The sequence below is a fragment of the Coloeus monedula genome (genome assembly GCF_965178545.1).
Source record: "Coloeus monedula genome assembly, chromosome: Z".
Taxonomy (NCBI): Eukaryota; Metazoa; Chordata; class Aves; order Passeriformes; family Corvidae; genus Coloeus; species Coloeus monedula.
In genome coordinates, this window is record NC_138822.1 from 27,563,841 (window position 1) to 27,577,833 (window position 13,993).

The 13,993-nt window shown below is 39.4% G+C and overlaps 1 protein-coding gene across 2 annotated transcripts in view; it reads left to right on the forward strand.

The window, feature by feature from the left end:
• Positions 1-13,993, forward strand: part of FER (FER tyrosine kinase) — a 159,827-nt gene that overhangs the window by 52,442 nt on the left and 93,392 nt on the right. For both annotated transcript variants that reach the window (XM_082301263.1, XM_082301262.1), the window contains exon 11: positions 426-615. In XM_082301263.1, the coding sequence (XP_082157389.1) occupies positions 426-615 (190 nt within the window). The remainder of the gene's footprint in view (positions 1-425; positions 616-13,993) is intronic.

The window sequence follows — 13,993 nt, forward strand, 5'->3', positions numbered from 1 at the left end:
CCATATGAATTTATACTGGATGTGAGGTGAGTTTAATATTGCAAATTATTACTGTAACAACTACACTGATTGGAGTGAATTTCTCATCACTGGAAATCACTATCTAAAATTTATTTATTCTCTAAAGGAGGAGGAAGTCCAGTGTTTGTAAATTCAGTCAAAAGTGGATAAAAGCAGGAGTTTCACCTATATTTATTACAACAGGATTTTTGTGATAGAGAGAAGAGAATGGGTGTTTTCCTGATAGAGAGAAGAGAATGTGTTTGCTTGCACTGTCTTGCTGCTTTGAAAATGTTCTAGAATTGCCTTACCTTTGAATAAATTATGATGTTGAGGAATTGTCATGCTTTTTTCCCCTAGCTTTTATGAAGCAAAGAAACTATTTTGAATCTTGTATATTTTTAAATTGTTATTTTTCTTTGCAGTATTGTGCTCTTGCTGAGCCAAAAGCAAGCGCTTGAAGAACTTAAGCAAACAGTCCAACAATTAAGATGCTCTGAGGCAAAATTTGCAGCCCAGAAAGAACTACTGGAACAAAAGGTTCAAGAGAATGATGGGAAAGAACCACCACCTGTAGTAAATTATGAAGAAGATGCCAGATCAGTGACCTCTATGGTAAGTTTTACATCTGTTTTACTGAATTGTGTAGCCCTGCCATTGTCCTTCAGACCCAGGATCAGAGTATCAAGATACTCACTGGAGTGATTAAAGTGAATGGACTTCACTTTGCATTTTTGGAGAGCTGTTTGGACAAGCAGTTCAGTTGCGTGATTTCTTTTTATTTCTAAGTGGCCATAACTCCTAACAATCTGTGTCTGGGGACTTGGATTGTTCTTCTCTACACTTGATGCTTAGATTTTCATTACACTCTTTTATAATGAAAAGACTTAACCCTTACATAGATTTAGTAAATTTGACTGAGTAGCTGTTGGTAATTTCCTTGGCTGTGTTGAAGAAACACATCTACAGTTGTAGATAGAAAGTTAACAGCAAAAGCTCTTGGATTTGCTGTGTATGTAATTGGGAAATGAATTTTCTGTACTGTAATTACTCTTTTCTTAAACAGAAATGAACATTGGTTTCTTTGCAGTTTATTTTTAAATGTTTACATGCTCTTAATAATTAAAAAGAAATTTTTTTGGTCTAATGAGAGCTCATGTAATTTAAATAAGTACCTTATGTGGCTAATATTTTGTGTGACTTCCTTTTCTCAGTTGTATGCAGCTATGTGCAGAGTTTGTAGGCCACATAAAAAAGCAAACAAACAGTACCTGTTTACTAAAGGGACAAACAGTAGTGTTTGCCTTTGTGGATTGGTTTTGACATGTAGGAGATATTTGTGATTTTTTTTCTTTGAGGTTTAGCCTGGCATTCTTTTTGGCCCATGGGCAATAGCTCTGTGAAATGTAATTAAATGGCTGTTTGTGAGAGGAAAGCTTTTTTTTTCCTCTGTCTATTTGTGGAACCGTTTGATTCCCATTCTACAATTACACTTGATTGTCAGCATTCTCTTGCTTCCACTGCTGTTTAATATTTACAAGGCACTATGTGGTGGTTGTCATTTACCCTGGTACAAAACGTTATTTTACAAAGCTTGTATGCTTGTCGTGACCTGGAAGTTTAAAAAGTACAAAAAGTTGAAAAAAGAGAAAATAAGAAGCAGGATAATGATTGCAGAAGATTAGGAGGCTTGGAATGTTTTTGGGGTAGGCTATCTTGTTAGTTATTTAATGTTATGCCCTGTAACAGTGCTAGTGATTAGTTTCTGCTAGGTTTAGTTGAGATGATGAGTCTAGTCATAAGAATGGTACTCTTCCCTTTCAGTTCAAGATTACTGAAGTCTGCTTTCTGGTGTCCAAACCTCTGTTTCAGTGAGCAGGAGAAAATAATCCTGTGTGCTGAGTGCAGGCCTACACAGGGCCAAGAGGACAGAGACAAACAGCTCCATCACTGCCAGCACCGTGTCACCTCCAGTGTCACCTCCAAGGAGTGAGGTCTCATCACGTCCAGTGCAGCCATCGATGTGCCCACAAGTGCCCCAGGGCAGATGGCACAGGGTGGCTGGTTCTCTGTTCAGGGCATGGTGGCCTCTGCAGGAGGGCAGGGGAAGGGGCGACACAGAGCCATAGGATGGTTGTGGGTTGGAAGGGACCTTCAAGATTGCCTAGTTCCAACCCCTTTCAACACCTTCCAGTAGAGCAGGATGCACCCCTTTACAAAACCTTGCCACTTCAACCCAATGTGAGGTTGCAGAGAAAAGCCATGAGAGCACTTCAAAAGGGGCCTAATTATGAGAGGCTTAGTCTGGTCAGCTTCTCAGGGAAAAGGTAAAATGGGAACAGGAAGTTGGTACAAAAGGAGGCAGAAATACATAAAGCACTAAGTGATGTTAGGTAAGCTGAAAGAGAGGATAATATGGGTTTTTGTTGTTTTATTTTTTAAACCAGTAAGTGAAATTTACTGTTAAGGCAGCTTGTGAAAGTAAATCAGGGATATATTTGTATGTCAGTGATAATGTTAGCATTATTTTTTTACGTGGATTTTGTACTTTAAGTAACTTACTCTAGTTTATGTAGTTCTATCTGGCCTCTGTTATCTGAGAGTTCAGAGTGTCTGCACCTTTAATGAAAATAATGCTGATCATTCAAGCTACCTTGCAGAGAAGATCTGTCATGAAGTGTGATGTGTTAACTTTCATCTGAAGAATTTAAATTGAGCAGAATTACCACTTCCCTTGCTTCTTCAAGGCAAAGCTTGCCAGAAGGGCTAAGCCACTCTTGGACATGCAGACTTATTTTGCAGGTGCTAGATGTGGAAGTCCTTGCCTTGCACAGGAGACTGGATGGGACTGAAAACAGGGTTAACTGTGAAAGCAGGCAACTTTATTTCCACAGCTAAGTCAAGTTCATGTACGTGTACAGGATACAGCATTTACATGCAGCCTTTGGTACTGAGGCTGCCTTAGGATCAGCAGACATTGCCCCATAAGGAAATGGTTGTGATCCACTGCAGCCTGCACTGGATCTGGTTAATCCTGCTGCTCATGCTGTTTTTTCCCTTAGGACCCGCAGGGGCTCCTGCACCTCAGTAAAGAATTCTACCAGCTTTTGGGCTTGGAAAAAAGACAGGAGCTAAACATGCCTGATGGTGTCAGTATTGGCCTTGCCTTCTGAGAAGGGATGATCATAAAATGATCCTATGCCTGTGATGATGGATAAGGCCTTACACCTGGGCTATCTGCTCAGCACTTCTACAGCGCACAGTAGAAGTGCTGAGAGGTGTTGTAGACTCTGGGGCATTTTGCTCTTAAACAGCCTCTTCCCAGCTGGTCACTCCAGTGAGCCAGAAGTAGTCAGGCCTGTTGTCTCTGTGCACAAAAGGACCACTGCTATAACCCTGCAGTGGAGCAGAGAGGATCAAGGTGGTGTAGAGTGGTCACTGTCAGTACTGGAGCTGTCTCCTCTCTCACAGCTCGTGCGAGAGCTTTGTTCCCCACAGAGCAAGACTCAGCTCAGGGGCTGGAACCTCTCCTCTTTAGACTAAGACTGTTTCCCCTTATCATATCACTATCTGGCAGTGTAAAGAGTCACCCTCCATCTTTCTTATGATCTTCCTTTAAGTGCTTAAGGGATTCAGTGGGATCTTCCTGGAGAAGATCTTCCTTTCTCCAGGGTGAACAACTCCTCCCTCAGCCTGTTGTCAAAGGAGAGGTGCTCCAGCCCTGTGATCAACTTAGTGGCTTTCCTCTGGACGTGTTCCAACAGCTCCTTCTCTTTTTGGTGTTAAGGACCCCAGACCTGGGTGTAGTTCTCAAGGCGGAATCTCACAGGGGCAGAGTAGAGGGAGCAAGTCACCTCCATTGTCCTGCTGCTCATGGTGCTTTGGGCATAGCCCAGGGTGTCGTTGACCCTTTGGGCTGCAAGTCCACAGTGTTGGCTCACGTGTAGCTTTTTGTCTGCCAGCATCCCCAAGTCCTTCTCTGCAGGGCTGCTCTTGATGTGTTCTTCTTTCTCCCAGTCTGTGCTCATGTCTGGCATTGCCCTGACTTGGCAGTCTTGACTGTATCTCAAGATGAAAAAATAATACTCTGATGGGTTGTTTCTGTAAATGAACATCCTGGTGATTTTTAAAATGGGATTTTTATTTTTTTTTTTTAGTAAAATTCTGTATTGGGTTGACCCTGAGTTGATGGACAGTCTTTAAGACCAATTACGCTTCTCACAATTTACATATTTAAACTGCACAGAAAGGCGGGACTTCCCCCTTTTGGTCGGAGCTCGCTTGCTGGGAGGTGGGGGCTCCGGAGCCTCCCGGCCCCGCCGGGCCGGGCCGGGGCCACTGCCCCTTTCCCCCTTTCCCCCTTTCCCAACACCGCAGCACGGACCCTGGGTGGCTGGGGGGCGGACTGCCTCAGAGCCACAGGCAGCTAAAACCAGCCATGGACTGCTCACAGCTAAAACCAGCCATGGACTGCTCACAGCTAAACCCATCCAGCGCGGCTTCTGGGGACCGGCGGGTCCCTCTCCTCTCCATGCGGAGCCGGCGGAGTCAACGGGAGCCGGCAGAGCCTCCTGTCTGCAGCCAGCACACTTCGTGCTGAACTGAAGAAGACACCACGCAGCCAGCAGCACAAAGGGAGCGAGGCTTTCCCCACCGTAAAGGCTGAACAAGAACACTCTTCAGCATGGCGGTGTCAGTCAGAGAGAAAGAGAAGTGAGCCACATGGGACAGAGCTGAGCATGGCGACTGGGAGAAAAGAGGGCGGTGCCACGATTCTGGCGGGCAGCTTAAAAGAAACCTTCTTGCATGCCGTGGTAAGAAATTGTAATACCACAAACTGTTTGTCTCTTTAATCCATTTGAAGAACATGGGGGGATGGTGTATTGTGAAGAATGATGATGTATTGTGAAGAATGCCCGATGCCAGGCTATATAGTAGTAAGAGGCTGCTAGAGACTTGTGGCGAAGAAGAGCCTTTGTGTGCAGGCCAAAAGAACTTATCCTTAAAAAGATGAATAACCCCATGTGATGGCCCATGTTTTGCAGTGTGAAGGAACTGTGAGATTTTTCATGGGAGAGATGTTCTACACACAGCAGATTGTTTGTTTCCGGGCGGGTCTGCTGTTGGTGGCAGTTTGGGAACCACGTGCAACTGAAGGAAAAACCCTTTTTTCCCTTAAGCATAAGAGAGAGACTTTTCAAGAACTGGAACACTGACTAACAACCCATGTTCTGTTATCCCTTGTGTGAGCTAGGTAAAAGGAGAGAAGTGCTGGCTGGAGGGGGGGGGGGGGATTTGTTTTTTTGTTTTGTTATTGTCTCTTTACTTTTAATTCTATTAGTAATAAAACTCTTTCATTGTACTGCAACTGTTTAAGGTTTGTGCCTGCTTTGCTTTTCTCCTAATTCTTATCTCACAGAAGGAAAATAAGTAAGTAATGAATATTTTGAACCAAAACCACTACATTTAATTGGTGTTTCTGCCCGGTTTCAAACTCAACCCGCTACAAATTCCTTAGAAGTATAGGCCTGTAAAAGATCAGAAACTACATGTTCTTGCTGCTGATGGCTCTCATACCTGTATTGTTCAAGAGGATCACTGTTTTATCAGCTATAAATTCATTTAGGTTTCTCCACTTTATTTGGGAGCAGTTCATCTAAATGTTGCTCTGATATACCTGAATGTGCTTATTTATTCCTTTTCAGAAATTAATTGTAAATGCTTGTTTTACAATTTTTTTTCCCTAAGAATTACAAAATCATAGTTGTCTTGTGTTGTCAACATCCCTATGAAGCAAATTTTCGTGACCTCAGTCACAGGTAATTTTTTTGTTTTGCAGTTTAAAATTTAAAAGAGGATATGCAAAGTGATTTTGTAAAGTTTTGTATCTCCTAAGTATTTATATCATATAAATAGAGCCAATTTCATGGTGGAATAGTTTGCAAATTGTTTTGTTTCCCTTCTCTTACATTAGATAACTGTATAATAGAATACTAACAAAGAGTGAAATTCTGAAATGCTGTTAGATATGTTTTTATAGACAGTGTAATGTTACGTGAGTGTTTTAACTTATTTTCCTTGTTCTTTTTTGCCTCTGTTAACCGTAGGAGGTTTCATACTCTGTTAGTGTCTTCAATATGGTTTGCTTTAAGTCAATATATTTTTTGTAGAACGTTAGCTGTGTCTTGGTAGTCATTTTAGCAAAAAAAGGAAATTGCTTAACGATTCTCCTTTTTTCAATCAGGGTATCAGGGTATCGTAGCAAGGACTGAAACAAAACTATTTTTTGTTATTTCTGAACGTTGCATATAATAGTTTTGTCATTGTATGTGGAAGAATGAAGCATGTTTTTGTTAGTAGCAGTTATACTTTTCTACTGACTTACCATGCAAGACAGAGATAATTATAATGCTGAAGGTACTACAAGTTTAAACTCTTGTCTTTGAGCCCCTTAGAGGTATGCATTTACGCTATTCACTATGTTAATGAGAGATTCATAGTTAACATTTTCTTCTGTACTTAAATTATGGAGCTAGATATTAAAAAAAAAAGCCTGTTATTCCTTGTAAACAGATATATTTTGACAAAAATATACTAGTATCCAAAGTGTTATGTATTATGTCACTTTATAAAATTTAACCAGTAACTGGAAGCAACTTGAGCTAACTTTTAAATGTTTAGGTGTTCAGTCAGTGGATGTATGGCCTGTCATTTGTCTTAAGGTACATGAGGTACATTTTTGCTGTTAATATGATCAACAAAGCATGGCAGTAGTCCATGGCAATTAAAATGAAGAAAACAACAGCAACAAAATGGCTCGGACAACTTTTATATGTCTGATGATCAGATTAGAAATAAAAACATCATTAATTTTTGAATATTGCAGTGCTAGCTAAACATGTACTCAGGTAATTATGTACAATTATGATGATTTGCATTTCACGGTAAAGCTTTAAACTTACAGCATCAGTATTGCCTTGGAAATTGTTACAGAAATCTTCAGGGAGTGCTTAAGCCAGGCAATAGACTTAGTTAATATAAAATAGTAATTAATTTTGTTTAGCAATCATATAGTGAAATCTCTGTGCCACGTCTTCTCCTTTTTCCTTACATGGTAAAAGCAAATTTTATAAAGGCATAAACCCATTACTTTTAAGAATGTGTTTGAAATTAATGCTGTTCCCGCTATAAAAGTGTTTCAAGTAGATTTATTTTGCGTCCTGCAGCATTTTCCTGGAGCTGGTTGACAAAATTGAGACCTGGTGTGCAAGCTCTGCAACACTTGAGAGGCTTGTCAGCAGGTGGAGCTCAGTGCCAGAAGACTAGTTGTGGCTGAATAACCCAAATCTGTTAGCATGAACTCATGAGAGGTACACAGGGTAGAAGCAAGCTGAAGCACCGTGGTACAGCCGTTGGGATGCTGTAATGCCTTTGTGCCAGTAGAGTGCCAGGCTTAAAACTGTACACAGCAGAAAATGGTTTTATCTGTTGTAGCATAATTACTTGAAAGGAAAAAAAAAAAGAAGTTCACCTCATATCTAATTGCTTTTTTTGTTTGTTATTCCTTTTTAAAAGGCTTCATAGATGTTATCCTTAGTGATTGCTTTAAAAGTAAAATAAGCCAGCTATTAGTGAAAGTTGTGGTAATAAAAAAATTAGTTCTCAGTCATTATGGAAAGAAGAAAAACGTAAATGCATGAAACAGAGCTAAAGTGCTACTTGCATTGTTTGTAAGTTAGTCTACCTAATGTGAATTTTTTATCTTTCCATCCTTTCTTTCTAGAATCCAAGACTTGGTGCTGTAAATGGTATGATCAACAAACCAATAGTCAGGGTCTTCTTCAGCGGGTTTGGATTTGAAGTGAATGTTTTCAGAACTCTCACTAAAATAGTAATTGGCAAATTTAATCAATTTGTATGTTTTGATTTTTTTACTGTCAGTTGCATAGATATGAAAGAGGCTTTGCAGGAGTTTGCTGTTTGATTAAAGATGTTTCGTTGCATACATTTTAGATGTTGGATCATAAGGTCCTGAAATGTAATCTGCTGAGAGAACTACCACACTCTTGGGGGTTCCTTTTCCTATGCTCTCTCAGACTATGCAGGTTTTTTATTTTGAAATAGATGCAAGGAAGTGATTTCCTTCTGTGACAGGCCATTGCAGCAATAGCAGAAAGTGTTACAGTAGAGATGAATTTGTCATTTTTCTTACTGATACAGAAGCATTTATGCTTTCCTATGCTCTGTAATGCATCACCAAACATCTCCCTTATCTGTCCATGAAAGTAATTCTCTACTGATTTGAGGCTCATGACATTTATATAAAACTAAGATTGTATTAGGGCATGGTAGGGGAGCCCTTCAGAATTACTTGGTTTATATATTTATAAATCTTGTACACTTCCACTGTGTTATTGCAAGATTTTAACTTCATTGTCAATAGAAACAGGGCCAGAGTTAGTCTGTGCAGCATTTGTATCCTTACCCTTTCTTTTATTCTAGTCTCTGCTGAGGAGACGCTGCCAGTGCAGTCATGCTGTAGAAATTTTGCCTATTTATTCGTAAAGGACTTGGACATAAACAGTTTTATTTGATGGTTGTCTGGACAGCTGAAGTTCAACCAAGTGATCTTTGCTTATGGCCGCTTTCCAAGCTTGCTGGCTGGGGGCCTGTGTTTCTGGCATACAGCCAGAATTTGACATGGATTGAAAATGCCCCAAATGTCAAGTTCTTTTAGCAAGTGTGGAGGATGAATTCCATTTGTCTTTCTCTCATAGTGAATATGTTCTTGCTTCTGTTTCTTCTTTTTGTAAATCCCAACTGCCTGACGGATATACATCAGAGGAAGAATAATACAAAAGGAGATACTAAGGTAGTAGACAGATAAAACCAGTCATGCTTTGTCCTACTGAGTGGTCCAGAATTTACAGGATGAGAGGTCAGTTGAGCTGTCAAGCCTCTTGCCAGTGAACATGCCTAGAAACTTCTGAAGTAAAAGACTGGACTAAGTTCACACATTAAGGCTCAGAACTTACATATTCCTTAAGGTTAGCATATTATCTATCAAAAAATGTTGAGAAATAAGCTGGTCTTGGGGAAAAGTGATATTAGAAGTGTGAGCTAAATGTTTGAGGAATTGAGGGATGTGGATCATTCACAGAAACAGAACTCTTAGAATATTTGAAGTGCAGAATTAGTTTACCCTCTCCGTATGAAGGAGAGTTATAAGGACTTGAGATAAGTTCATAGACCTCTCTTGAACTGCCAAAAATATTTCAAGACATTTCATTTCTTCCTTGAGGAGGCAGGCTTCACCATAGTAGTGTTGCAGAACTGCATACCCACTGGGGATTTGTTGTTTCAGTCAGAATCTTCTCTATGGATTAGGGAAGCTCCACACAGAAGTTTTCTTTTAAACAGAAATCACATACTGGTATTCAGCATATGTTTCTCTGTGTGCTGGGAGGAAAGTAGTAATTCTCTGCCAGAATCATCATCATTGCCTTCTTGAATCTTTTTCATAGTGATGGCACCAAATTAGTGTGATTGCTAACTTCTCATAGCCTCTAGGCAACACACAGGAAGTAATGTGGTAGAATTTGGCTGCTTTAAATCACCTCTCTGCTTTTCTCTCTTCCTTTTTAAGTAGCTGATTAAAAATACCATTGGCCTTAAGGGCAAGTATTATGCTTCTAAAACTCCTAAAATATGCTATAAAATAATTCTTGGAATTATGATTTATGGTTTTAATCTAGTGTAGTTTTTTGCCAGATTGAAGTGCATGATTTTATTCTTAGCTTCTGGTCTTTTTCTGCTGTGTGGAGAAGTTCTCGCCTGCTACAGACGTGAGAAACCAGAAGTCAATCCAATTTTCAGACCACTGTCTTTTAAGTTACAGACCTATTTATTTGTTCTCCTTTTTATTTTTTACTGTTGGTGATTTTAACAGTGGGGTAAGTGAAATAGTATGTTTCAGATATTACTTTTTTTTTTTAATCATCCAGCAGTCGGATAGATGTGAAACTTTTCTGGTCAGTTTGGGATCCAGGTGCTTGAACATCAGCACTAATGCCATTTTTAGATTGGTTGAGGTATCCTGCCTGTGACATGAAGCTGTGACTGAAGTCTGCCAGTCCCAGGTAGTTGTCTTGGATAACCTAGGCCATAAAGAGTACTGGTTATTACTGTTCAAACAGGTGAAGCCCCCTTTCCAACAGACACTGAGGCTCTTGTTCAAAATAGTCTTTAATGGTAGGGAAAATTAAAGTTCTATGTGAGATAGTGGTAGTCACTGTAACCTTGTCAAAAAATTCCAGGATTACTTACCTCAATGTCTTTTTAGGGGAGACAAAGAAAGAGATCATCAGAAACTTAGTTTTTATTTGGCTGTTGTGTTAGGGTAATGGGAGAAAGGCAGTGGTATTTGTATGAAGATAATGGCAGATATCCATGAGTTTCTGAACTAATGTCCTCATCCTAGAGAAGAAAGAAAGCTTGGAGTATCACAGCCAAGATGCATGGAAATTTGTCCTTCTTGGAAAACGATTGAAAGTCTTTACTTTTAAGGCACTGTAGGATTTTGTGGATCAAAAGTAGATTTGTTTTCTGGAAGTTACTGCAAAGTCTTTCTGCAAGCAAAATGATTTTTTAAATCTGATTTTTTTGTCAAGTTCCTGCAAAAAGCAAGAGTTGGTGGTGTCTAGAAGCTAGAGTATAGATTAGTAAAATTAGAAAAAAAAGAAAAAAGAAAGAAACCAAATTAAGGATAGAGTGGCAAAGCCAGACTCTGGCAGCTCCAGAGGCAGTAGAGCATTTAGTCAGGTTCAGAGTGCACTTAGGAGTCCTGTCAGGAGCAAAATGAAAAGCAGCCTGAGACAGTGCTGAGGACAAGGCTATCATGTGGGTCCAAAGTCTGTCCAGGACACAGGACCAAACGTAGGATTGGAGAAGCCTATGACATAGTCATGTAGGACTCAGCCAGGGGGAAAGGCTGGAGACAGAGCAGTTGCCAGTATAATTCAATGAGACAGTATCTCTGTGAGATTGTGGCTCTGACTTTATCAACACATGTTGCCACTGTCATAAATTGGGTGCTAAATCAAAGCATAAATAGTATGATAAGTAAAATACAGTATAGAAGTGATATAGCCTGAGCTATATCTGCAAATTTTTGTTTTCTGTTGTGCTTAGAATTACTTGTTTTATTTCCAGATCTTGGCTCTGAATACTAAGATGAAATAAAATCACTTAACGTTTGGCTTTATATGTAATACAAACTTCTGTCATTCCCCTTTAAATTAGGTTTACCTAGTTTCACCAAAACTTTGTAACAATGAGGACTCTCACAATATCTAACTGAAATTATCTCACTCTGGAAACCTGTGGCATTTACTCAGCAACTGCTTTAAGAATGAAAAGAACTGTTGGTAGGAGAGAGAAAAATGAAAACACAAATATGTTGGTTTGGGGGTGGGGGGACTAAAATGAGATGCTTGACAGTCTTGACAGTTTCTTTATCATGTTAACCTGAAATTTTTGTCTTCTGTGCTAGCTGCTCTCTAGAGCAGTTGAACTTAGTGATTGTTTATACTGAGCTCAGTGAAATATAGTGAATGTTGCAGTACAGAAGGAGCTGATGTGACTGAGCAGGCCATAGGTGATTTTACTGAGAGAGGATGCAGATTTTTGTATGATTTTTAAGTGAGGGGAGATGTATTTGGAGAATTCTAAAAAAAAAAAGTTTAAAATTAACTTCTGACTTAGAAACAACCAACCAAAAAAAGGAGTAACTTCTGGTTTATAAAACCAGAAAAGTTAAAGAAGTAACTTCAGGGTTTAAAAGAAACAAAACCTTTTAGGTAAACCTGTATTTTGTTAGTCTGAAAGAGAAGCCTACATCCTCAAGGAAAATAAAAGTTTAAGTGCAGCTGAGATAAATTCAATTTTCTTATGTTAATGTGTTGGCTATTATAGCATAAAGGGGAGATGTTGTTTTCTCTATAGGGGGTGGGGGGAAAGACAAACCTGCAGGTGGGAATTGTGAACATTTCCTACCTAGGAGGATCCTGTTACAGTGTAGTTGTGCTCACTTAGTGATTGTCGATTCAAATTCCAGGCCACAGTAATGTGTGACAACTATGTAAGTACCATTAATGGAGGAATGATTGGTCTTAGAGTAATTTTTGTATGGGCCAGTGAAGTAGCTTTTTTGACAAAAATACAGCTGTTTTCTTCTCAGGGTGTTTTGTAATAGTATCCAAAGCTGTGGCTGTGTATTGGAAGGTTTTGGTCTGCCTCAGGTGCTGCCGCTTTTGAGTACTTCATCTGTTCACTCCGTAGGGATTTTTATATATAACATGTAAATTAACACTGGTTATGTGGATAGTTGTATGTGCAATTTCATCTTGGCATTAAGTGTCTCAGGAACTGTGTGATAATGAAATATGTACCTTTATAATATATAATATATAATAAAAAGTAGTGAGGAAAATAAGATTTTCAGCCAACATGACTGAAGTATTTAATCAGTTATTTTCTTCAACATACCTTTTAAGAAGTTGATGCATTGAATCGTGTATAACTATACCCATAAAATAGAAATTATTGGGGATTTTTGGGGGGGGTGGGTGCGAAAGGAGTTTCTTCTGTAACATAGGAGACTGGTCTTTGTTTTAACAAGCAGCTTGAGCATGCTAAATAAGTACAGCTTACAAACTTTGAGGGAGCACTGCTTGCTTGTTCAGACCCTTTTTAATAAGTAATGACTGAAATAAGAAAGAAATCTGTTGACTGAACTAATAAAGTCTTTTTGCATTTCTGTGGAAGTGCTGCCTTATTTATTTTGGCTCATCATGCTAGATAAAATTTAAAAACCTCAGCTTGAATAGGATTGAAATCTTTTACTTGGTACCATTACTGAGATTTACACACTGAGTCTGTCCTCACTGATGTCTGTATTTTCAAAATAGTCATGTTTTGTGTCTGTGATTTGTAGCTGTGATCTATGCGTGATTTCAGTGGACCATAGGCTTTACTCAGAGTAGTATTTGAACACTGCCGATTTTGAGGGTTTGCATTTTTGTTGTTCTGTTGTTTAAATTGGCAGATATTTGTTGTTTTGGCACCCTGCAGGGATTACTCATTAAGCCCACCTCAGTTATGATGCTCAAGTTGTGCTCAAGCTGTCACAAAGTTGGTCTTTCATTTTATCTATTAACATGCAGGCTGATTTTGCGCATAAACAAGTATCTGTGAAAACCAAAAGCAAACATCATATTCTGACTACCCTGCCAAACAGCTGTCAGACAGAAATACCTGATCAAATCTAGGCATACTGCAAACTATTTCCAGTTATGAACGGTTCCGTTTTATTGTTTAACACATCCAATGTAAATGTGGATCTGCCTAAGAACCTGTCATGTCCTATCTGACTGAAGCTCTTCAGGGTTAACTCCATGCAACTTTTGTTTTATTGTGATAAAACAGATGCATCCTCTCACAATATGATTTTCCAAACAGGTTACAATCACCAGTCTATATTTAATAACACTGTTTATTGGGAGAACAAAAAGGCTTCACATCCTGCCTGATCACATAACATGTAATGCTATTTCTTGTTGTTTGACTTAGCATTTACCAGGTGGCTTCATTAGAGCCAGTCAGTGAGTCAACTCGAGCCAGTTAATGAATTATAAGAGGAATCTTGGTTAGTACATGCCAGTGTGTAGAGGGCAGAACTGAAGAAATGCTACCTCGTACAAGCCAGAGCAGCATGATGACAAACATAAAGACAATGCCCCTCTGGTACAGTGACATGGTGGTTGGCTGAGGAGACTGGATTCTTCTCAGGCCTCTAAGAACTTCCTTTGAAGTTAGGGGAAAAATTGGGAGTTTCCCCACCCTGTCACCCTAGTGAATAGTGTTTTCTGTGGGTTGGCATGGACCTCTGCTAAAGTTCAGTTGCAGTTCCCTGCCTGCAGCCTCGGATCCCACA